Below are 20598 nucleotides of genomic sequence, written 5' to 3' on the forward strand. Positions count from 1 at the left end.
AGGAAGAACAATTCAGGCAGAGAAGGAACAGCGTTTGTTAAGCCATCCAAAAGTTATGATACCTTTGAGGAACCAAGAGTTTGGTATAAATTGAACTTGGTTTATGATGAGCAGGAAGGAGTAAGGAGGACACGTGGCAGAAGAGACTGAAATGGCATGTTGGGGCTGTTGGGTTAATGGATTGGATAAAAAAGAATTACTTAGTGTCTTATTTTTTGTCTTCATTGTTCTCATGATTTTTAAAAACTCAGATAAAGGAATTGAAGTTCAAGGAAAGAGAAAAAAGTTGAGCACTTTAAATTAGTTTATACCGCCAGATCTACGCAGATTATAACCCTAGAATTTTGAATTTCTTGTATTTCTGTTTTTGATTTGATGATTTTTGTATGGGTGGCCACTTTTTTAGAAATCACTGTTCTGAGGAAGTTTAAAAAACAGTGACTAAATATATCAATTCTAGGCAGGTAGTTACCTTTGGAAGAGGAAAACATGAGGCTTAAGGCTTAGGCAGTAATTTAACATTTTATTTTGAACAAAAGACCAGAAGCAGATAGGCAAACTAGTATCTATTAGTTTAATTGTGATGATAGGTACAACTGACAAGCCACACACACAATAAGAACAAAACAATTTCAGTTGAGATGTAGAAAATAAAGTTCTTTCAAAAGGTTCTATTATGTTATCACTGTATTAAATCACTGCATTAAAAGGTAAATTACATGCATCATTGTAAAAAGATTGTACCTAAACTTTTTATTTTTCCAAGTAATTATATTTAGTAACCTACTGTACAGTATTTTAATGGAGCTTAACCTTTTCTCTAGTGGTTACTTAAATTCCTTCCAAAAATAATATTTCATGGATTGTACACATTTAATTAGTTAGATATTTATTTATATGTAAACTGGCAGTGATGATCATTATAAAGTTTTTTCCTCTTTTTCCCCGTCTTGAAGTCTTAATATGTCATTATTCAGGCATGCTTCAAAATGTAAAATTCTTCCTTACTTTTTAAACTTGTTAAAATCATGATACCTTTCTACTTATTAAATGATTATTTTGATAGTTGAATGTTAGTGTTATTAAATTAGCTATTCATTGGTTGGTGATTAAAATCAACACACAATGATCTTTTATTTAAAAAAAAATAAAATAGTTTTCAGTTCAGCGTATTCTGAATGATATCAATCAATGAATCTGTTGTTCATCCAAGGAAGTAAAAACAACTTGACTGTGTTTGCCTTAGTTCCTTGTAGAATTACACAAAAGGTACATACTACTCAATAGAAAAAGTAAACTTTTTTCTTATTTTAAATTAAGGTATAATAGTAATTAAAACAAAACATCAAAAGTTTTAATGACTTGTAGAAGAGCCCTCATTTTAATGTTTGTGACTAGTTTCTCCTAAGAGTGTTTCGTTACACTTGTAAAATCATGTACTGCGATATTGAAAGTGAGTACTACGTTATCTTTAGTAAAATTAAAGGTGATTTTCATGTGCTTTGAATATAAAGTTAGATGTAGTTAGAAATCTACATTTCTGGGGGAATTCTAAGGAACAAGAATTGTGAAACTGGAAATTTTATATATAATTTACTTCTGCATTTAAAGTGGATAAGTTTCTTGAGAGGAGTAGAATGTAAATGGATTATAGTGATCATATATTGTGATTAGTATACAATTTCATTTTCAAGTTCTTCAAGTGATGACAAAGATGCAAAACTATTACTTGGTTAGTGGCATTAAAAGCTTCCTTCTCCACAAATAAGTATTAAGGTACATATAAGAGTCTGCCTTTATGAAGCCAGGAAGTACTGAAATGTAGTAGCGTTTTGACATGTTTGTTTGCTTATGAAATCTATGAAAGGCTTGTGTAGTTGGGTAACTCTACCACTTGAGTGGTGGATGTATCTCCATTTCTGGAGAATGGGACAGGATTGTAGTCATCATATTTTGGGATTATTTTTTTCAAACTGGATACTGAAGTATAAGAAAAATAGTACTTTGTTGAAGGACATAGGACCAACAGATCATCATAGAGAGTCTAGAAGCATACTTTTTTTATTATATGAAAATTTGATGTAAGCTTATTATGGCAGTTAGGTCATTGGAAAAAAGGTAAGATTATTCAGTAATTTGTTTTGAGACAGATATTCATATATGAGGAGAAAATGAAATTGTCTCTACTTCACAACATGTACCAATGTAAAGACAAAAAATACTAGATGAAATTATAGGTATTATGTTTATAGTCTTTAAGTAGGGAGTGGCTTTTTTTCTTTTTTTTTGAAGCAAGATACCAGGAGTAGAAACTGTAAAGGAAACATTGACAGATTTTGCTTTATCAAAACTTTATAAAGAAAAATAGATATAAAGATGACTGACAAACGGGAAAAAATTACAACATATGTAATAGAATTATATTCCTAATGTATGAAGAGATCCTTCCAGTCAACAAGAAAAACACAAACAATAAAAAAAATGGACAAAGTAACTGAATATGTAGTGTAATGGCGAAAAAATAAAAATTACCAATGAGCAGTTAACAGTTGAACAAAAGCATTAATATTTCAAGAAATATGGGTTAAAAAAATATGGGTTTTAAAAAAAAGAAATATGGGTTAAAAAAAAAAGAAATATGGGTTAAAAAAAGAACCAACCCTCCCTGCCCCCCCGCAACCTGAAGGAGAAAGGTAAAAAGTAATAATATCCAAGATTGGTGAGGGACTGGAGGGCAGTTAGCGTATTTTAAAACTAATAATGTTCATGAGTATAACAATACTTTTACTTAAAGAAATGTGTCTTGCAAAAATAGCACTGAAAATACATGGGAATGTTCATCATTGCAAAAATATATTGATGTTGGGGCAAAAAGTTAGAACAACCCACATAAAAATCAATAAGACATTTCTATCAGCTATCCACAGTGTGTTCAGTGAAAAAGCAAGTTGCAAAATACCTTTTTATGTCAATAAGTATGGATAACACATTTTTTTAAATGAATACATATATTCCGTTGAATGAACATACCACAGTTTAAAAAACTGTTTCTGTAATAGTGGTTCTCAGGTTCCTCCCAGTTTTTCGCTGTTATAAGTGAAAATGTTATATTAATGTTTTTTGTGCATACAGCTTGGTATACTTGGTTTTCCTTTCTTTGAAGTGAATTCCAGGAATTGCTGAGTCAAAAGTTGCATCCAATTTGCATTTTGATATGTATTGCCAAAATGCAGTTTTACACCAGAAGGTGGAATAAAAGTCAAAATTTTTTAATGGAGCCATAAAATTGAATATATTATGCAGGATAACCTAGGGTATTACACGATCTTGTTTGAAGTTATTACAAGTAAAATATTACTAAATCAGATAGATTTTCAAAAAGAAATGTTAAATATTCTCTTTATTTACTTCTTAAATTATTTATCTTGGAATAAACTCATGGAAAAGCTGCAAAAATAGTACAGAGAGAGCTTCCCTGGTGGCGCAGTGGTTGAGAGTCCGCCTGCCGATGCAGGGGACATGGGTTCGTGCCCCGGTCCGGGAAGATCCCACATGCGGCGGAGCGGCTGGGCCCGTGAGCCATGGCCCCTGAGCCTGTGCATCTGGAGCCTGTGCTCCACAACGAGAGAGGCCACAACAGTGAGAAGCCCGCGTACCACAAAAAACAAACAACAACAAAAATAGTACAGAGATTCCTATATGCCCTTCACCCAGCATTCCCTAATGTTAACATCTTATATAACCATGGTACATTGACAAAACTAAGAAATTAAAGTTGGTATATTACTGTTAACTATATACTTTACTTAGATATCAGCTTTTCCACTAATCTCCTTTTTTTGGTTCCAGAATCCAGTCTAGAATATCACATTGTATTTAGTTGCCATTTCTCCTTAGTCATCTTCAATCTGTGAGAGTTCTCAGGCTTTCCTTGTTTTTTTATGACCTTGACAGTTTTGAAGATTATTGATAAGGTATTTTGTAGAACTTTTCTCAGTTTGTTTTTGTCTAATGTTTTCTCATAATTACCCTGGGGTTATGGGTTTTGGGGATGAGTACCACAGAGATGACATGTGCTTCTCATCACATTTTATCTGGGATATGTGATACCATAATGATTTATCAGTGATAATATTAATGTTTATCACTGGTTTTAAGATAGTGTCTGCCAGGCTTCTCTCCTGAAAAGTTACTATTTTTCCTTTCCATACCTGATTCTTTGGAATCTGGTCACTATTCCAGTCCACACTCAAGGGGAGGGGCATCAATAAGCTCCATCTCCAGTCTCAGAAGGCTACATATTATCTTACAGAGCAAATGTTTTTGATTTTGATAAGGTCTAATTTATCATTTATTTCTCATATGGATTGTGCTTTCAGTGTTGCATGTAAAAATCATTGCCAAACCCAAGATTGATTTTTTAAAACTGCTTTATTGAGATATAATTTACGTACTGAAGAGTCACCCATTTAAAGTGTACAGTTCATTGTTTTTTGTCTGTATTTATAGAGTTGTGCAATCATTACCTCAGTTACTTTTTGAACATTTCATCATCTTGTAAAGAAACTCTGTACCCATTAGCAGTCACTCCGCAATCCTCCCCAAGCTCCCCAGCCCTAGACAATGACTAATCTATTTTATGTCTGTATAGATTTGCCAATATGGACGTTTTCTATAGATGGAATCATACAATGTGTGATCCTTTATGACTGGCTTTTTAGACTTAGCATGCTCTCTTCGGGGTTCATCTGTGTTGTAGCATGCATTTCATTCTTTTAAATTGCCAAATAAATAATATTCCATTGTATAGATAATGCCACATTTTGTTTATCCATCCATCAGTTGATGAACATTTGGATTGTTTCTACTTTTTCACTATTATGAATAATTCTACTATGAACATTAGTGCACAGGTTCTTGTGTGGACATATGTTTTCATTTCTCTTGGGTAGATACCTGAAAGTGGAATTTTCATGTCATATAATTCTGTATAACATTTTGAGAAACCCAAGATTGATTTTTAAGTATATACTTTTATTATTTTGGAGTAAATATATATGTGGCTTTTCTGTTGTCCCTGAACAGATAAGAGCAGCAAGTGATTGCGGCCATTTGTAAATAATATCGTTAAATGTCAATATTTTTAATGTTTCAGTAAGTATTATTGAGCACATACGTACATCAAAGACATATCCACGAATGAAGTATGGTCTCTACCCTTAAGGAAATGGGAACATACAATCTAGCAGAAGAAATACAAACAATTCCAGCCCACGTTGACAGATGAAATAATAGAGAAATAGTGGTTTCCCAGAGGAGAAAGGCAGCTTATCAGACTGAGGGGATCAGGAGGAGATGGATAAAGGATTAGATCTTGTTTGGTAGTAACCTGCTCAAATAAAGTGGGGCTAGTCATTTTAGGTTGGTGATCAACATCTGCAGAAGAATGGAGATGTAAAGCAGTATGGCTGTGTGGGAAATTGCAAGTAACTAGGCATTGCCAGAGCTTGTTGGGGAGAGTATCTAGAAATAAAAGATTGCAGAATCAGAGAGTAACAAGATCTAAAAGCCATTTTATGAGGTGTTGAGGAGTTTGGGTTTGGTTTTGTTTTTTGCCAATCTGTTTCTCACACTGGATTACTCTGTATGTGTGTTTACACGTGTGTGCGCCCTGGCAAAACATAGCACATCTTCCTGGAGCTCGAATTCTGTTTGAACATATGGACATAGAATAACATTTTTATTTTTATTATTAACTGTTGAATTGAAACAAAATCAGTTATTTGGAATTGAATCCCACATTATAAATGTTCTAGGTAAGTTTTAGATAATTTTAGAGCTTATTAGGGCTGCTTTGACTACTCTGAAAATTTGCAAGGTGTATTGGATTTCTTTAGGCAAAGAGTAGCAGTATATTGGACAAATATTGCATTGTTCATAGCTTTTATTGCTATACTTTATCTATTCTGACTTTTTAAAAACATTTTTTAAATAATTGGGTTGTCTTACAATCTGTAGTGGTACGTAAAATGATGTTGCATTTTATAATCTAGGATCTTAAACTAGGCAAAATATATCTTTTTCGCATTAGAAAGAAACAGAGTCATTATAGAAAACTTGAAGTAAATGGAAAATGTGAGGAATAAAATAATCTGTAATCCCACCATACTTAGAGATGACTGCAGTTACTATTTTGGTATATTTCTTGCTGGCTTTTTTCTGTCTATATGTACCAATATATATTTGTGTTTTTAGAAAATTAAGTTCATATACCATATGGAGTTTAATCTGTTTCTACGCTCAATATCATATGTTGAACATCATTCTATGTAATTATTATTAAACAACACAATTTAAATGTTTTCTAATATGTCATTGTATGTATATGTATTCCTAGAAGTAAAATTTATTGGGTATAAAGTGTGATTAAAAAAAAAGATCCTTAAGAAAAATCATCCATTTGCTTTCTAGAAAGTTAAAGAGTCTGTATGTGATTGAAGTATTTTTTAATTTTTTGTAACCCTGAAACCTTTCTGCACTGCCTCTTTTGCTAACTTCTGATTATTTAGAGATGATTAGCTAGTTTGTGGCCTATCAAGACTTACGGTGTTTATTTGTGACTCAGTTTGCCCATTTCATTCCTTGCTAACTGTGCTGTATAGTAATATCTCACTTCTCTGAATTTTAGTTTTCTGCCACCATCACCTGGTTCAACACAGTTGACAATCAGAAATTGTTTAAAGGATCTGATGGTCACACAGTCCTGCTTATTGGTCTTAGAAGTAATAAGAGCTTACCAAATTTATAATTTTGCAAGTATTAAATTCTGTAAGTAACAGGTTAATTTTTATTATGGGAAAAAGTGGAACACTGTAAGAAGGATTAGAAGTTCGGAGAATTTTGCAGTTTTAGGTACGATGACTGGGAGAGGGCTCACTAAAAGGTGACATTGGAGAAAAGAGTTGAAGTAGTTGAGAGGGTTAGCCATGCAGATGTTTAAGGAAAGAAAATGGCATGCAGAGGAACAGCCAGTGCAAAGGCCATAAGAGAGGATATTTGAACAGCGGTAAGGAAGTCACTGCAGCTGGTGGGGAGGATTAAACAAGGGAGAGAATAGTAGGATGACATCAGAGAAGGAAGGAAATAGAGAGGGTAGGTCATGTAGAATCTTGTAGGCCATTGTAAGATCTTTGACTTTTGCTCTGGGTAAGATAGCAAGTCAAAGTATTGAGGAGTGACATGATCTGAATTGTGTTTTAAGAATATCGCCCCATGGGCTTCCCTGGTGGCGCAGTGGTTGAGAGTCCGCTTGCCGATGCAGGGGACGTGGGTTTGTGCCCCGGTCCGGGAAGATCCCACGTGCCGCAGAGCGGCTGGGCCCGTTAGCCATGGCCGCTGAGCCTGCGCGTCTGGAGCCTGTGCTCCGCAACGGGAGAGGCCACAACAGTGAGAGGCCTGCGTACCGCAAAAAAAAAAAAAAAAAAAATATCGCCCCATGTTAAGAATAGGCTACTGAGAAGCAGGGATAGACACCAGGAAATCAGTTAAGAAGCGATTGCCGTAATCCAAAGAAGAGATGATGGTGGCTTGGTCCAGCATGGTAGCAGTGTAGAAGGTGAGAAGTTATCAGGTCCAGATATATTTCAGAGGTAGAGCCAGCCAGGTAGGATGAGGAGTGTAAGAAAAAAAATAGGAGTCAAGAATGCCCCTGGGTTTTTGCCCCAAGCAAAATTGACCCATCAGCTGAAGTGTTGAAATCATAGGTAGAGGTTTGGGGTGAGAACACCTCTTCAGTTTCAGACACATAAAATTTTTAATTTTTATTTATTTTTTATTTTTGGCTGCATTGGGTCTTCGTTGCTGTACGTGGGCTTTCGGTAGTTGTGGCGAGCAGTGCTACTCTTTGTTGTGGTGCACGGGCTTCTCATTGTGGTGGCTTCTTTTGTTGTGGAGCACGGGCTCTAGGCACGTGGCCTTCAGTAGTTGTGGCATATGGGCTCAGTAGTTGTGGCTCGTGGGCTCTAGAGCACAGGCTCAGTAGTTGTGGCACACGGGCTTAGTTGCTCTGCGGCATGTGGGATCTTCCCGGACCAGGGCTCAAACCTGTGTCCCCTGCATTGGCAGGCGGATTCTTAACCACTGCACCACCAGGGAAGCCCCGGGAAGCCCCTATACACATTAAATTTGAGATGTATGTTAACGAAGTAGATATATTATGTAAGCAATTAAATATATAAATCTGAAGTTTAAGAGAGAGGTCTGAACCAGAGATAAAAATTTGCAAATTGTTGACATGTCAGTGCTTTTTAAAGCCCACCAGTAAATGAGTGTATATAGAGAAGAAAACACCACGAAAGACTGAGCCTTGAGATGCTTCAGTGTTAAGAAATCTGAGAGAAGAGGAGGAACCAGTAAAGGCAACTGAGAAGTAATCATTGATGTAGAAAAAAATACCCTTGGAACTTCCCTGGTGGTCCAGTGGTTAAGGCTACACTTCCAATGCAGGGGGCGTGGGTTTGATCCCTGGTCAGGGAACTAAGATCCCACATGCCGCACAGTGCAGCCAAAAAAAAAAAAAAAAGAAAGAAAGAAAGAAAAGAAAAGAAAATGAAAAAATACCCTTAGTATTGTTGTAGGAATGTAGTATCCTGGAAGTCAAGTAAAGAAAGTATAGCAGGAGTGATCAAACTGTCAAAAGCTACTGATGTATCAAGGTGAAGACTGGGAATTCATTGTTAAGTTTAGCAACATGGTGGTCACCTGTGACTTTGACCAGCACTTCCGTTTTTGTTGTTTCTTGTTTGTTTGTTTTTTTAAATTTTGACCACACCGCACGGCTTGTGGTATCTCAGTTCCCTGACCAGAGGTTGAACCTGGGCCACGGCAGTGTAAGCACTGAATCCTAGCTACTAGACCACCAGGGAACTCCCTGACAAGCAGTTTTGATAGAAAGGTAATGGCCAAAGCTCACCCAAAATGGATTTAAGAGCAGGTATGAAGAAAGATTTAGAAATAGAGTTCAGACAACTTTTGAGGAATTTTGCTGTAGTGGGGTTGAGTAATGGGGCAGCAGCTAGTGAGAGAAATGGCATCAAGATGGGAATGAAAATGGCATGATACAGTCCAGTTAGGAAGGGGAAAGCTTAATGATACAGGAGAAAGAGGGGGGGAAATTGCTGGAGCAATATCCTCGAGCTTGTGAAAAAGGATGACATCACCAGTGGAGGGATTGGTGTGAGATAGCAGTATTCTCCTATAGTAAAAAGTTAAGAGACCAAATATATGAGGGCATGTGCTGGTAGTTGAAAATGAATACATAAATATAATTATAAATATGTCTATTTAGCGGTAAGTCTATGGCAGTTTTCTTCCGATTGTTTCAGGGTAGTAACCAACAAGGTCATTAGCTATGAACGAGGATCAGTGAGAGGTTTGAGAAGAGAAAAGAAAATGTGAAATACGGTCTCTAGTAAAGTGGGAGAGTGAATATACTAAAGAAATATATGATTGCCAAGCAGAATTAAGGGCAAGCTTTATGTTCGCAATTATGGATTTAAAGTGGGATCAAACAGTATGATTTTATGTATTTATCCAGACATATTCAACTACATGGATGCTGACATAGAGTTAGTTGTAGAGGTGGATTTAACTAGAATTATGGTTTTGCCAAACTAAGTATAATGAAGCACAAAAGAGCCAAGGCATTAAAGGTTATGCAAGTGAGCGATTATAATAATTGACCATGTAATTTAAGCTCAGTAGGTAAGAAAGAGAACCTATCAGTACAGTGAGGTACAGTAAAAATGGATAGGATCAGTGGATTGGAGGCCTTGGTGGGGCTGGGGATTGTTGGGGTGTGGTTTTTGGAGGGAGTGAGCAGGAAAGCTGAGGGAGTGCTTAGAGAATAAAGGATTTGAAATTGAAATTAAGGGAGGACTATGATTACTGATAATGACAAGATCTAGTATGTGGCCATGGAAATGAGTGGCTGAGATAAGGTAGAGGACAAGATCATTGAAAGAGAGAAGTTAAAGGTATTGAGAGGCCAGGTTATTAGAAGTATCATCTGTGGGTATATTAAAGTCCTTAAGAATTAAAATAGGAAAATGTTGGAAAGAAGGTTGGTAACCCAGGAACTAAAATTGTCTAGCAGTGAGATGTGATGACCTGAGGGTCAGTAGATTACAGTGACAATGAGAGGTAGTGGGAGATAGAACCTAATAAACATGAAAAGCAAGCTGGCAGATATAGGGTGGGAGTGTAGAGATGGCAGTGGAGTTCACCTGTCCCACTTTCAGGGCCATTGGTATAAAGCATGTGGAGGGTAAAGGGCACCACTGTAGAACTGCAGGGGAAGCAGTGTCCTCAGGGAAGCTGGATTTCCGTTGGAGTAGGGGTTGGTAAACTACAGCGCACAGGCCAGATCTACAGCCCACAGGCCAGATCTGGCCTACCATTTGTTTTTGGATGGCTTATGAGCTATGAATGGTTTTTATATTTTTAAATAATTTATAGAAAGTCAAAAGAAGAAGAATATTTCATGACGTGAAAATTATATGAAGTTCAGATTTCAGTGTCCATAAGTAAAGTTTTATTGGGACATAGCTATGCTTATTGTCTGTGACCACTTTTATGCTACAACACAAGTTGAAGAGTTGAGTACCTGTGACAAAAATCATACATGGCATTGTTATTGCTTCACACTGCTGCTCAGCACACTAGAAATCACAGTGACACAGTTACAACACAATAGCATTCCATGTGTATCACCATACCACAGAATTTTATTATTTTTTTTCCATTGCCAGTGCATGCCCATCATGTCAGAACAAAAAAGGAAAAGAAAAGTGAAACTGAATGTTGTTATTTTGAGGCACAGTAAAGTGTGGATTATTTCATCAGGTTAGAGGGCAGGGCATTGTGTTATTATGCAGTTACACTGTAGCTGTGCTGAAAGAGTACAATGTGCATTGACATTACCAGAATAAGCACTTGCCATAACATTCCCAACTCACAGGAAAGCAACAGTTAGAAAACCCCAGAAAATTTAAAATAGAATATCTCACCACAGCAGAATTTTCTTTACAAAGATGAAAAAAGAAAATGAGGTTATGACCTTACATAAGTTTAGAAGTGGTTTATTTGTTAGTCAGGCAGGGAAAGCTATTCACTGATGGTGTTTGCAGCAACAAAGCAAATGTGTACAGAGAGAAAAACTTCCTTAAGACTAAGCTTTTTGGGCTTTTGCACAGCAAAAGAAACTACAAACAAGACGAAAAGACAACCCTCAGAATGGGAGAAAATATTTGCAAATGAATCAACGGACAAAGGATTAACCTTCAAAATATACAAGCAGCTCATGCAACTCAATATCAAAAAAACAAACAGCCCAATCCAAAAATGGGCAGAAGACCTAAATAGACATTTCTCCAAAGACACGGATGGCCAAGAAGCACATGAAAAGCCGCCCAAGATCACTAATTATTAGAGAAATGCAAATCAAAGCTATAATGAGGTATCACCTCACACCAGTTAGAATGGGCATCATCAGAATATCTACAAACAACAAATGCTGGAGAGAGTGTGGAGAAAAGGGAACCCTCTTGCACTGTTGGTGGGAATGTAAATTGATAACAGCCACTATGGAGGTTCCTTAAAAAACTAAAAATAGCATTACCATATGACCCAGCAATCCCACCACTGGGCATATACCCAGAGAAAACCATAATTCAAAAAGACACATGCACCCCAATGTTCATTGCAGCACTATTTACAATAGTCAGGTCATGGAAGCAACCTAAATGCCCATTGACAGCCAAATGGTTAAGGAAGATGTGGTACATATATACAATGGAATATTACTCAGCCATAAAAAGGAACGAAATTGGGTCATTTGTAGAGACGTGGATGGATCTAGAGACTGTCATGCAGAGTGAAGTAAGAAAGAGAAAAATATCGTATATTAATGCATATATGTGGAATCTAGAAATATGATACAGATGAACTGGTTTGCAAGGCAGAAATAGAGACACAGATGTAGAGAACAAACATGGACACCAAGGGGGGAAAGTGGCGGGTGTGTGTGTGTGTGTGATGAATTGGGAGATTGGGTTGACATATATACACTAATATATGTAAAATAGATAACTAATAAGAACCTGCTGTATAAAAAATAAAGAAATAAAATAAAATAAAATAAAACTATTAGCTTTTTGGCATGAACAGTAGTTGCTCAAAGAATTGAGACTCTTGGGAGCAACAGCAATAGTCAATTAAAAAATAAGACAATTTTGAGTGATTTTCCTTGACTCTTGTTTGAGGAATCAATGCTGAGTTTGAAGTGAGTGAAGAATTAGCCTCTATGTATAGTCTGCATGGAACAAGTACAGGCAGGAATATTTTTTTAAAAGTTGAGGAAACACTAAGTACAACTTGCTGTGGAGTCTGCTAAGATGTGTTACAAGTGATGGTAGTTAAAATTATGTATGGTGCAGAAAATGTTAGTTGAACAAAATAACAAAGTTCATGACAATACAAGGTGTTTAAAGCCTGTAGTTATTCATTGTATTATACATCACCAAGTACTTTGTGGAAAATATTTGAATCTATCATGTTACTGAACCACAGGATCAGTGGTAAACATCATTCACTCTCGTGGACTTAACTAACTGTTATCAATTCTGTACATTTTTGACAGAAATTGAAGCTGAATATCCCAGTTTATCTTTGCATATAGCAAGTCAATGGCTTAGCAGTGGTGACATTTGTGATTTTTTTTTTGTGGACTATATTGTGTCCCCCAACCCCAAATCCATCTGTTGAATCCCTAACCCCCCAATATAACTGTATTTGGAGATAGGGCCAAGCAAGAGGCAGTTAAGGTTAAATGAGGTCATAAAGGCGGGACTGTGATAAAATGGGATTAGTGATGGGATTAGTGTCCTTACCTGTGCAACACATAAGAGGTCCTGTGAGTGCACAGAGAGATGCTGGCTGCCAACTAGACAGGAAGAGAGATTTCACCAGAAGCACAACATGCTGGCCCCAGTCGTAGACTTTGAGCCTCTAGAACCATGAGAAAATGAATGTCTGTTTAAGCCACCCAGTCTGTGGTATTTTGCATGGCAGGATGAGCTCATTTAGACAAGGACCATGATGAAGGTTTTTCTTAATGAGAAGAACCACTCTCAACTATCATTGAATTATCATTGAACACTGACTTTGGAAATTAGTTTTTGATTTAACCTAAAATTACAAGGCAAAACAGCACTTTTAATGCAAAACTTAAATGTAATAAAGTCATTTTGACAACTAATGTTCAAATCACAAGTAACGTCGAGCTGCTTTGTAACTTCCTGTGCTGTCAGAAATTAAAACAAGAAGCAAGATTTCCATTTCCACACACATTTGCAGCAGATATATTTTCTGAGCCCAAAACTACAGACTTTATAGCCTATTTATGGCTCTAAATCTGGTATAACCAGAGCCAGGGATCCTTTCTCAACCCCATAGGCTATTATATTACACATTATCCTGGTTCAGAACTTTCTTATTTCGTGTCTGGAGTATTACAGTACTCTTAAAGTTCTACCCCCGCTCCAGTCTTGCCCTTATTGAATTTATCATTTACATATTCCCTGGAGTAGTGCAGCTGAAATGTAAATTTGACTGTGTTGTTTATATGTCTTATTTCTTGTCATGGCTTCCAACACGTAGCAGTGGTTTTCAGGTGGTGGTTCTCAGTTCCCGACAGATCCCACAGGACTCTGTCGGGCTGCATTATGGAGGTGTACGAAGTAGACGAGGCTCCAGCCCCTCTCTGACGACACCCACCACCACTACCCTCTTGAAGCAGAGCACTTTTATCTATTTTCATATTGTACTGCTTTTAAACTTTAATGTGAAAAATATTTTTGTTGATTAAATAATAATTTTACAACTACTGGCCTGCAGGTAAAGTTCAAGCTCCTTAACTAGTTTGGGGCTCTCCAGCCTCTCCTTCACATCCTTCCCACAGACTTGATACTCCAGCAACACAGAACAGTTCTGTTGTGCCTTTGCTTATATTTGCCCATCTGCCTGTTATATTCTCTCTTTTCTTCTTCCCAGCTAGCTGCTTTCTTTTTAGACTTGTTTCAGGTTTCTTCACCTCCAGAAAGCCTTTTCTAGCCACCTCCCTCCTAGGCAGCCTTGGGTTAGGTGTCATCCTTTATATTCCACAAACTCTGTGCTTGTGCTTATTTCCCTTTTTGCATTTTTTGGTATTATTTTTTGTTTGTTTCAGTTTCATTTGAAATCCATAAGAGCAGACACTGTGTTTTAAAGTTATGTTTATGTATCTACAGTGATTACTGTAGAGCCTCTATAGTTAACTGCAGTAAATGTTTCTGCAGTAAATTGATTATTGTTTATATCTTGCTGTTACATTTGCAATAGATATGTGATCTAAAATTAAATGTACTTACGTTATCCCTGTGTGAAAGTTTGCTCTCTGTTGCATGTGTTTATGGGTCATAATGTATACAAACATGAGTTTAAATGTGCATTTCAAAAGAAAGACAAGATATTATATGTAGCTTTTATCAGGAACTAGAACTTAAATTTAATAGCTGCCCTGTATTTTGTATAACTCTGCTGTGAAGCTTTTCCATGTAATCTCATGCCAGTGTTGACCCATGTGGATTAAAATAGCCCTATTTTAATCTATGACCAAATTAGGAATTAGAATATCTATCCAGTGGGGATTTTAAATTATTGTAGTTTGTAGTGTGACAGGTTTATATAAATAATTGTAGCGATTCCCACTGTGTGTTTTAAGTTAAAAGCTGCATTCAAATAGAGAAATATAATAAGTACGTGATTCTTTAACATGTTTACCTTTGATATCTTAAATTAGTTATATCTTTATAAAAGGATCATCAAAACTGACTTGATAAAAAGAAAACTTGTTTCATTAATCTAAAATATCTACCTGTGGCCCCTTGATTCAAATTTGATATATACTTAAAATACCAGGAACTAATTAACTAATTATTCTCAGTGTACGTGTAGTATGTTTTTTTAAAACATTCTAGTAAGTCAGATTTTAAGAAAAATATTTTAACAGTGAAGTCATTCCAGAATTTATTAAAAACAATTCTTAGCACATTGAACATTTCTCTGTTTACAACTTCATATTTTACTTATATTAATTTTTAATGAACATCTTTGTTTTTTATTGTTTCTGAAGACCTTGAATGTAAAATAAGCAGTTTTAGTTATAATGCTTCAGTGATTTAAAATTATAAACTTTTCTTTTCATACAGATAAAGACACAATAAATAAAATTAGAGATTTACGAATGAAAGCTGAAGATTATGAAGTAGTGAAGGTGATTGGTAGAGGTGCATTTGGAGAAGTTCAATTGGTAGGTTATTTTAATGAGATTAAAAAAACAATCTTTTTAAAATTAAAAAATTCACTTGTGTGTTTAACATATGTTGTTTGGGAAATTATTGTTTTTATAAAATTCTTGCTTTAAATTGCTCTAGACATTCTTGCCTAAGGATATGAAAGCCTAGAGTCTAATTCAGCAGTAGTGTGAAATATTTTCCCCAAGAATTCATGGATAGAGAAGAGTTTTCAAGCATCAAAAGAGAAATCTTTACTCCTAATATTACACTATCTAAAATGCTGTGCAATAGTAAGTTTTATAAACAGGAAGTAGCATAACTAGCTGGGTGGCGGAGGGGGAAGTGTGCCATAATATAGGGAATAAAGATTTTTTTCTAACATTACTTACATCTGGTAGTTAAAGCCTTGACATTATCTAATTGGGATAATTCAGAAGAGAAGAAGTTAAAATAGAAAGACCAATAATGTTAAATTATTTAGTAAATTGTTCTGGGAAACACTGAGCTTTAAATGTTAATGAAATGTTCATTATTTTCCATTTTCAATTTTAAAGGTAAGGCATAAATCCACCAGGAAGGTATATGCTATGAAGCTTCTCAGCAAATTTGAAATGATTAAGAGATCTGATTCTGCTTTTTTCTGGGAAGAAAGGGACATTATGGCTTTTGCTAACAGTCCATGGGTCGTTCAGGTATGCTTTTGTTATTGTTTCATTGTTGCTCTAGTAGTTTGTAACTTAACATGTCTGAGAAGCTTTGTTTTTTAGAACAGTAATAGAGAATTTATTGGCAATTACAGAAGTGTCTAATATATCATTTTTAAAATCATAAAATTTAATTTTATTGAATTATCTCTAGGAGGAAAGTAACTATTTGTCTCTGGAGTGGAGAGAATGGGAGAAATGGAGGGAAAGAATGGGAGTAGAGTGGAAAGAATGGGAGAAATGGAGGGAAAAAAGTTAAGCTAGGCCTCCACATAATATTGTATTGGCTTCAGGTTTTTCAGTGGAAAGAAAAATACATTAGAAAGTCAGTAATTGTAGGTACTAATCTTGACCTGAAGCTGTGGCCAGGTTATTTACATCTCTGGGCCTCAGTCTCCTTGCTCAAAAATGTGAAAGGTGGCTTAGATTGGTTATTTTCAATTGAGGAGATACCTCAGATGGGGTCATGGGAGCAAGCAGTTGTTTGGGTAGGTTGTAATTCTGGGTTTTCTATTTCTGCTTCAACTAGAGCAGCTGCATGTTTTATATGTCTTATATATTGGGGTTCTTATTAAGATTTCATATGGGGGCAATAAGGTCTTGTGGTTTTTTTTAAAAAAATAGTAAAACTGCTGAGCTAGATCATTTCTAAATTCCTAGCATGAATTTTATAGTTTTTTAAATTTACAGTATGTAATGAAGACTGTCTTAAATAATCATAATAGTAATTGGAATAAAAAGGATATGGAAGATGTTTAAGATTCGCATAATAAGACTTTTTATACTTGAAATGTCTGCCCTGTTTTTATCAGCTGTTTAGAGCAGGGTGTCTCAGGCTCAGTGTTACTGACATTTTGGGCCAAGTGATTCTTTGTTGTTGGGGGCTATCCTGTGGGTTTTAAACAGCATCCTTGACTTCTACCCAGGTGATGCCAGTAGCAGCCCTCCCTACCCCACACACAAGGTGTAACAACCAAAACTGTGTTCAGACATTGTTGAACATCTCCCTGGGTGGCGTGTTGGGGAGAGTGGGCAGGTGGGGGCCGTGGGACACCGACAGTTATCATCTCTGGTTGAGAACCACTGATACTGGGGAGTGTTCAGTGTTGTGTAAAAAGTTAAAAAACATGACATAAATGTTTAAGGTTAAATTTACAACTTATGAACTTGAAGCTCTATTTTTCTTGATACATTTTAAATAGGGTAAACTGCCACCAAATCAACAGTGTTTCTTTAATTATGGTGTCCGAGTGATATACTGTACATGTTAATCTGGGATAGCCATGAGATACCACTTAGTTTCTTATCCTTCCCCCAAATATTTATATTTAATTAAAGTTACTAAATCTGTAACTAAAATCATTAAATGCTGTTGAAAAAAATGAAATATAAGAAGAATTTTAATACATAAGTGCCTAGGTAAATTAGTTATACTTTTTCTCTAAGGGCTTATTTCATTTATTTTAGTTCTGTTCTAATCTTCTCATGTTTACTTAAAATGTTCTTTTGTAGGGAATTCCCTGGCAGTCCAGTGGTTAGGACTTTGTGCTTTCACTGCCATGGGTTCAGTCCCTGGTCAGGGAACTAAGATCCCACAAGCCACGTATTGCAGCCAAAAAAAAAGAAATTTTCTTTTGTAAATTTGCTCTTCTTTTAACTTCAACACTGGTCACATAATATATTTATGCTTGATATCGTTGCCAATTTCATATCAATGGACCTTACTGTTCCTGCTTTAACTCTTGTCCTCTTCCTGTTTGTCTGTTAGCTGTTACTGCAACTCCTCCTACTGACTGCAACTGTTTACTGAGCATCTATTGTACTAAGGGCTTTTCCTCTATTCGCTAATCTTTTTAACAACTCTGATAGGCAGTTAATCCCTATTAGCTACACCCTCAATTTATAGATTAAATTTGTGCTTTTATTCACTGAACATTCATTAAGTACTTGCCAACTGCCAGGCATCCAGACACAGACTGGGCAACAAGTATAAAAGTCAAACATGATATATAGTCCCATATATTCTTTTTTTTTTTTCCCATATATTCTTCTAGAAAGGATCATAGTCACAGATAATTTGGGAGGTTAAGTAAATTGCCTAGTCACACAGCTAATAAGGGACAACTAAGACTGTAGCCTAATTTTATTAGATTACTTGAAAATTATGGTATTGATATAAATTTAACACTAAACCCCACTATGTACAATTTAAATTAGAACTACAATACGTCTTTGCTTAGAAGAGTTGTATATTCTTTATTGAAACTATTATAATTTTTAAAAATTCTCAGTATAAGAAATCCAATTAGTATAGAAAAGGGTAGAGAAAAGAAGTCTCCGACTCCTCAGAAGTAACCACAGTTAATAACTCCTCTGTATACGCAAAGTTCTTTGTGCTATTTATCTTTGTATTTGTTTCCTTTTTTTTTGAGTACTTACAACTACTGCAATTTGATTATTTCAGTTAAACCTTATATTAGTAATTTTGACAATTCTTAAATGAAACAGTTTTGCTTAATCTTAATGAATTTGTTTGTTTTTTTTGTATTTGTGTAGCTATTTTATGCATTCCAAGATGATCGTTATCTCTACATGGTAATGGAATACATGCCTGGTGGAGATCTTGTAAACTTAATGAGCAACTATGATGTGCCTGAAAAATGGGCCCGATTTTATACTGCAGAAGTAGTTCTTGCATTGGATGCAATCCATTCCATGGGTTTTATTCATAGGTAAGGACAAAAATGCTTTAAATTTTCTCATTTGTTAAAGAGAGAAGCTAAAAATCAGTACTTAAACTTCATTTGATTAGCATTTCCCATTCTAAATCCACCTATTTTCCCATATGACATGAGTGGTGTTTCAGAATTTAAAACTTTGAAATTTGTGGTTTTAACATTTCAGTTTAGCGTTGATATAAATGTATTCTTTAATATTTCTTATTCCGATTATAAGGCTTTTATATGGTGTCCTGAAAAGTAAAAATTATAAGCTGTTTTTTTAAGGTATATTCTGGGGTATTAAATGCTTTTAATTTTTATATACAAATTAATTTGCTTTTAATTAGTGAACAGATCAAATTTATTTGCTAGAAGAATAATTTAATTTGTTCTGCAAACACCACTTGAATTCTATGTGCAATTGCTGTGCTCAGTGCCAGGGATGCAAAATTGAAAGTGATTTAGACCCTCTTCTGGGGTTATTTATGTATTTATCTATCTTGTGTGTCTCAGTTACTTTTTATGTTTGAATGTTACATTTTTTATGGTTATTCTCTCTCAAATGACTTGATTTTCCTCTTGGAAGAATCAAACTCTACTTAAAAGAATGTCTTCTTCTGAGGCATAATATATGAGAGAGTCTCCCTGATGAAGTCAGCTTATAGATGTCGATAGAGAGCACATATAGATCAAAGGTGACCTTATCTAAATTGAGGATATATGACCTAAAATCACTGCCTCATATAATGTTTATCAGCTTCTGATCTGTTTCAGAGATACTGTACTTTTTTTTTCCCCCCTCAGAGATGTGAAGCCTGATAACATGCTGCTGGATAAGTCTGGACATTTGAAGTTAGCAGATTTTGGTACTTGTATGAAGATGAATAAGGTTAAATAATTAGATTTTAATTTAGTTTTGCTAATTCAAGATAGATGCTTTTTACAAAATTTTTTTAACATCTTTATTGAAGTATAATTGCTTTACAATGGTGTGTTAGTTTCTGCTTCATAACAGAGTGAATTGGCTATACATATACATATATCCCCATATCTCCTCCCTCTTGCATCTCCCTCCCATCCTCCCTATCCCACCCCTCCTCTAGATGGTCACAAAGCACCAAGCTGATCTTCCTGTGCTATGCAGCTGCTTCCCACTAGCTATCTATTTTACATTTGGTAGTGTATATATGTCAATGCCACTCTCACTTCGTCCCAGCTTACCCTTCCCTCTCCCAATGTTTTAAGAATTTACTAACCATATCTGGACTTGTACAGAATTGATGTGCCCAGTCTTATTTGTTGAACTAGATGCCATGGTTTCAGTGTTGTGTTAGTAACTTGTAAGTGCTTTATTTTTTCTCCTCTCTATTTGGGGGAAGCGTGGATTGCCAGATTTACTAAATCTTTTAAAGCAAATCTGTAATGTCCACTGTTGGTAGCTAGAAATTGGATTAGCTTAAGTGTCACTAAATACTAATGCCACTGTTAAAATGAGACTTTCGTAAAAACTGGATTTCAGGAATATGTATATTTTTTAATGTTTTACTTAGTCTTCTATTAAACATGAAAAGATCTTACTACTTATTTGGGGAGTCAATAGTAAAAGGTACCCATGCTCACTATTTATATAATAAATAACTTATATACATAGCTGAAGTAGCAAGTATGCTGCTTTATTTTCAGTTGAAACAGTTTATATTCTTTGAAACTTATCATAGAAGAATAACCAGAAAGTTGTATTTATTATTTCCAAAAGAAATTTATGGATTAGGAGGAGAACAC

At 35.4% G+C, this 20598-nt stretch overlaps 1 protein-coding gene across 2 annotated transcripts in view; it reads left to right on the forward strand.

Moving 5' to 3' along the window:
• The window catches only part of ROCK1 (Rho associated coiled-coil containing protein kinase 1), a 147420-nt gene that overhangs the window by 45255 nt on the left and 81567 nt on the right, over positions 1 to 20598 (forward strand). For both annotated transcript variants that reach the window (XM_079941935.1, XM_079941936.1), the window contains exons 3-6: positions 15306 to 15406; positions 15947 to 16084; positions 18653 to 18828; positions 19621 to 19705. In XM_079941935.1, coding sequence (XP_079798061.1) covers positions 15306 to 15406; positions 15947 to 16084; positions 18653 to 18828; positions 19621 to 19705 — 500 coding nt within the window. The remainder of the gene's footprint in view (positions 1 to 15305; positions 15407 to 15946; positions 16085 to 18652; positions 18829 to 19620; positions 19706 to 20598) is intronic.

The sequence above is a fragment of the Stenella coeruleoalba genome (genome assembly GCF_951394435.1).
Source record: "Stenella coeruleoalba genome assembly, chromosome: 14".
Classification (NCBI taxonomy): Eukaryota; Metazoa; Chordata; class Mammalia; order Artiodactyla; family Delphinidae; genus Stenella; species Stenella coeruleoalba.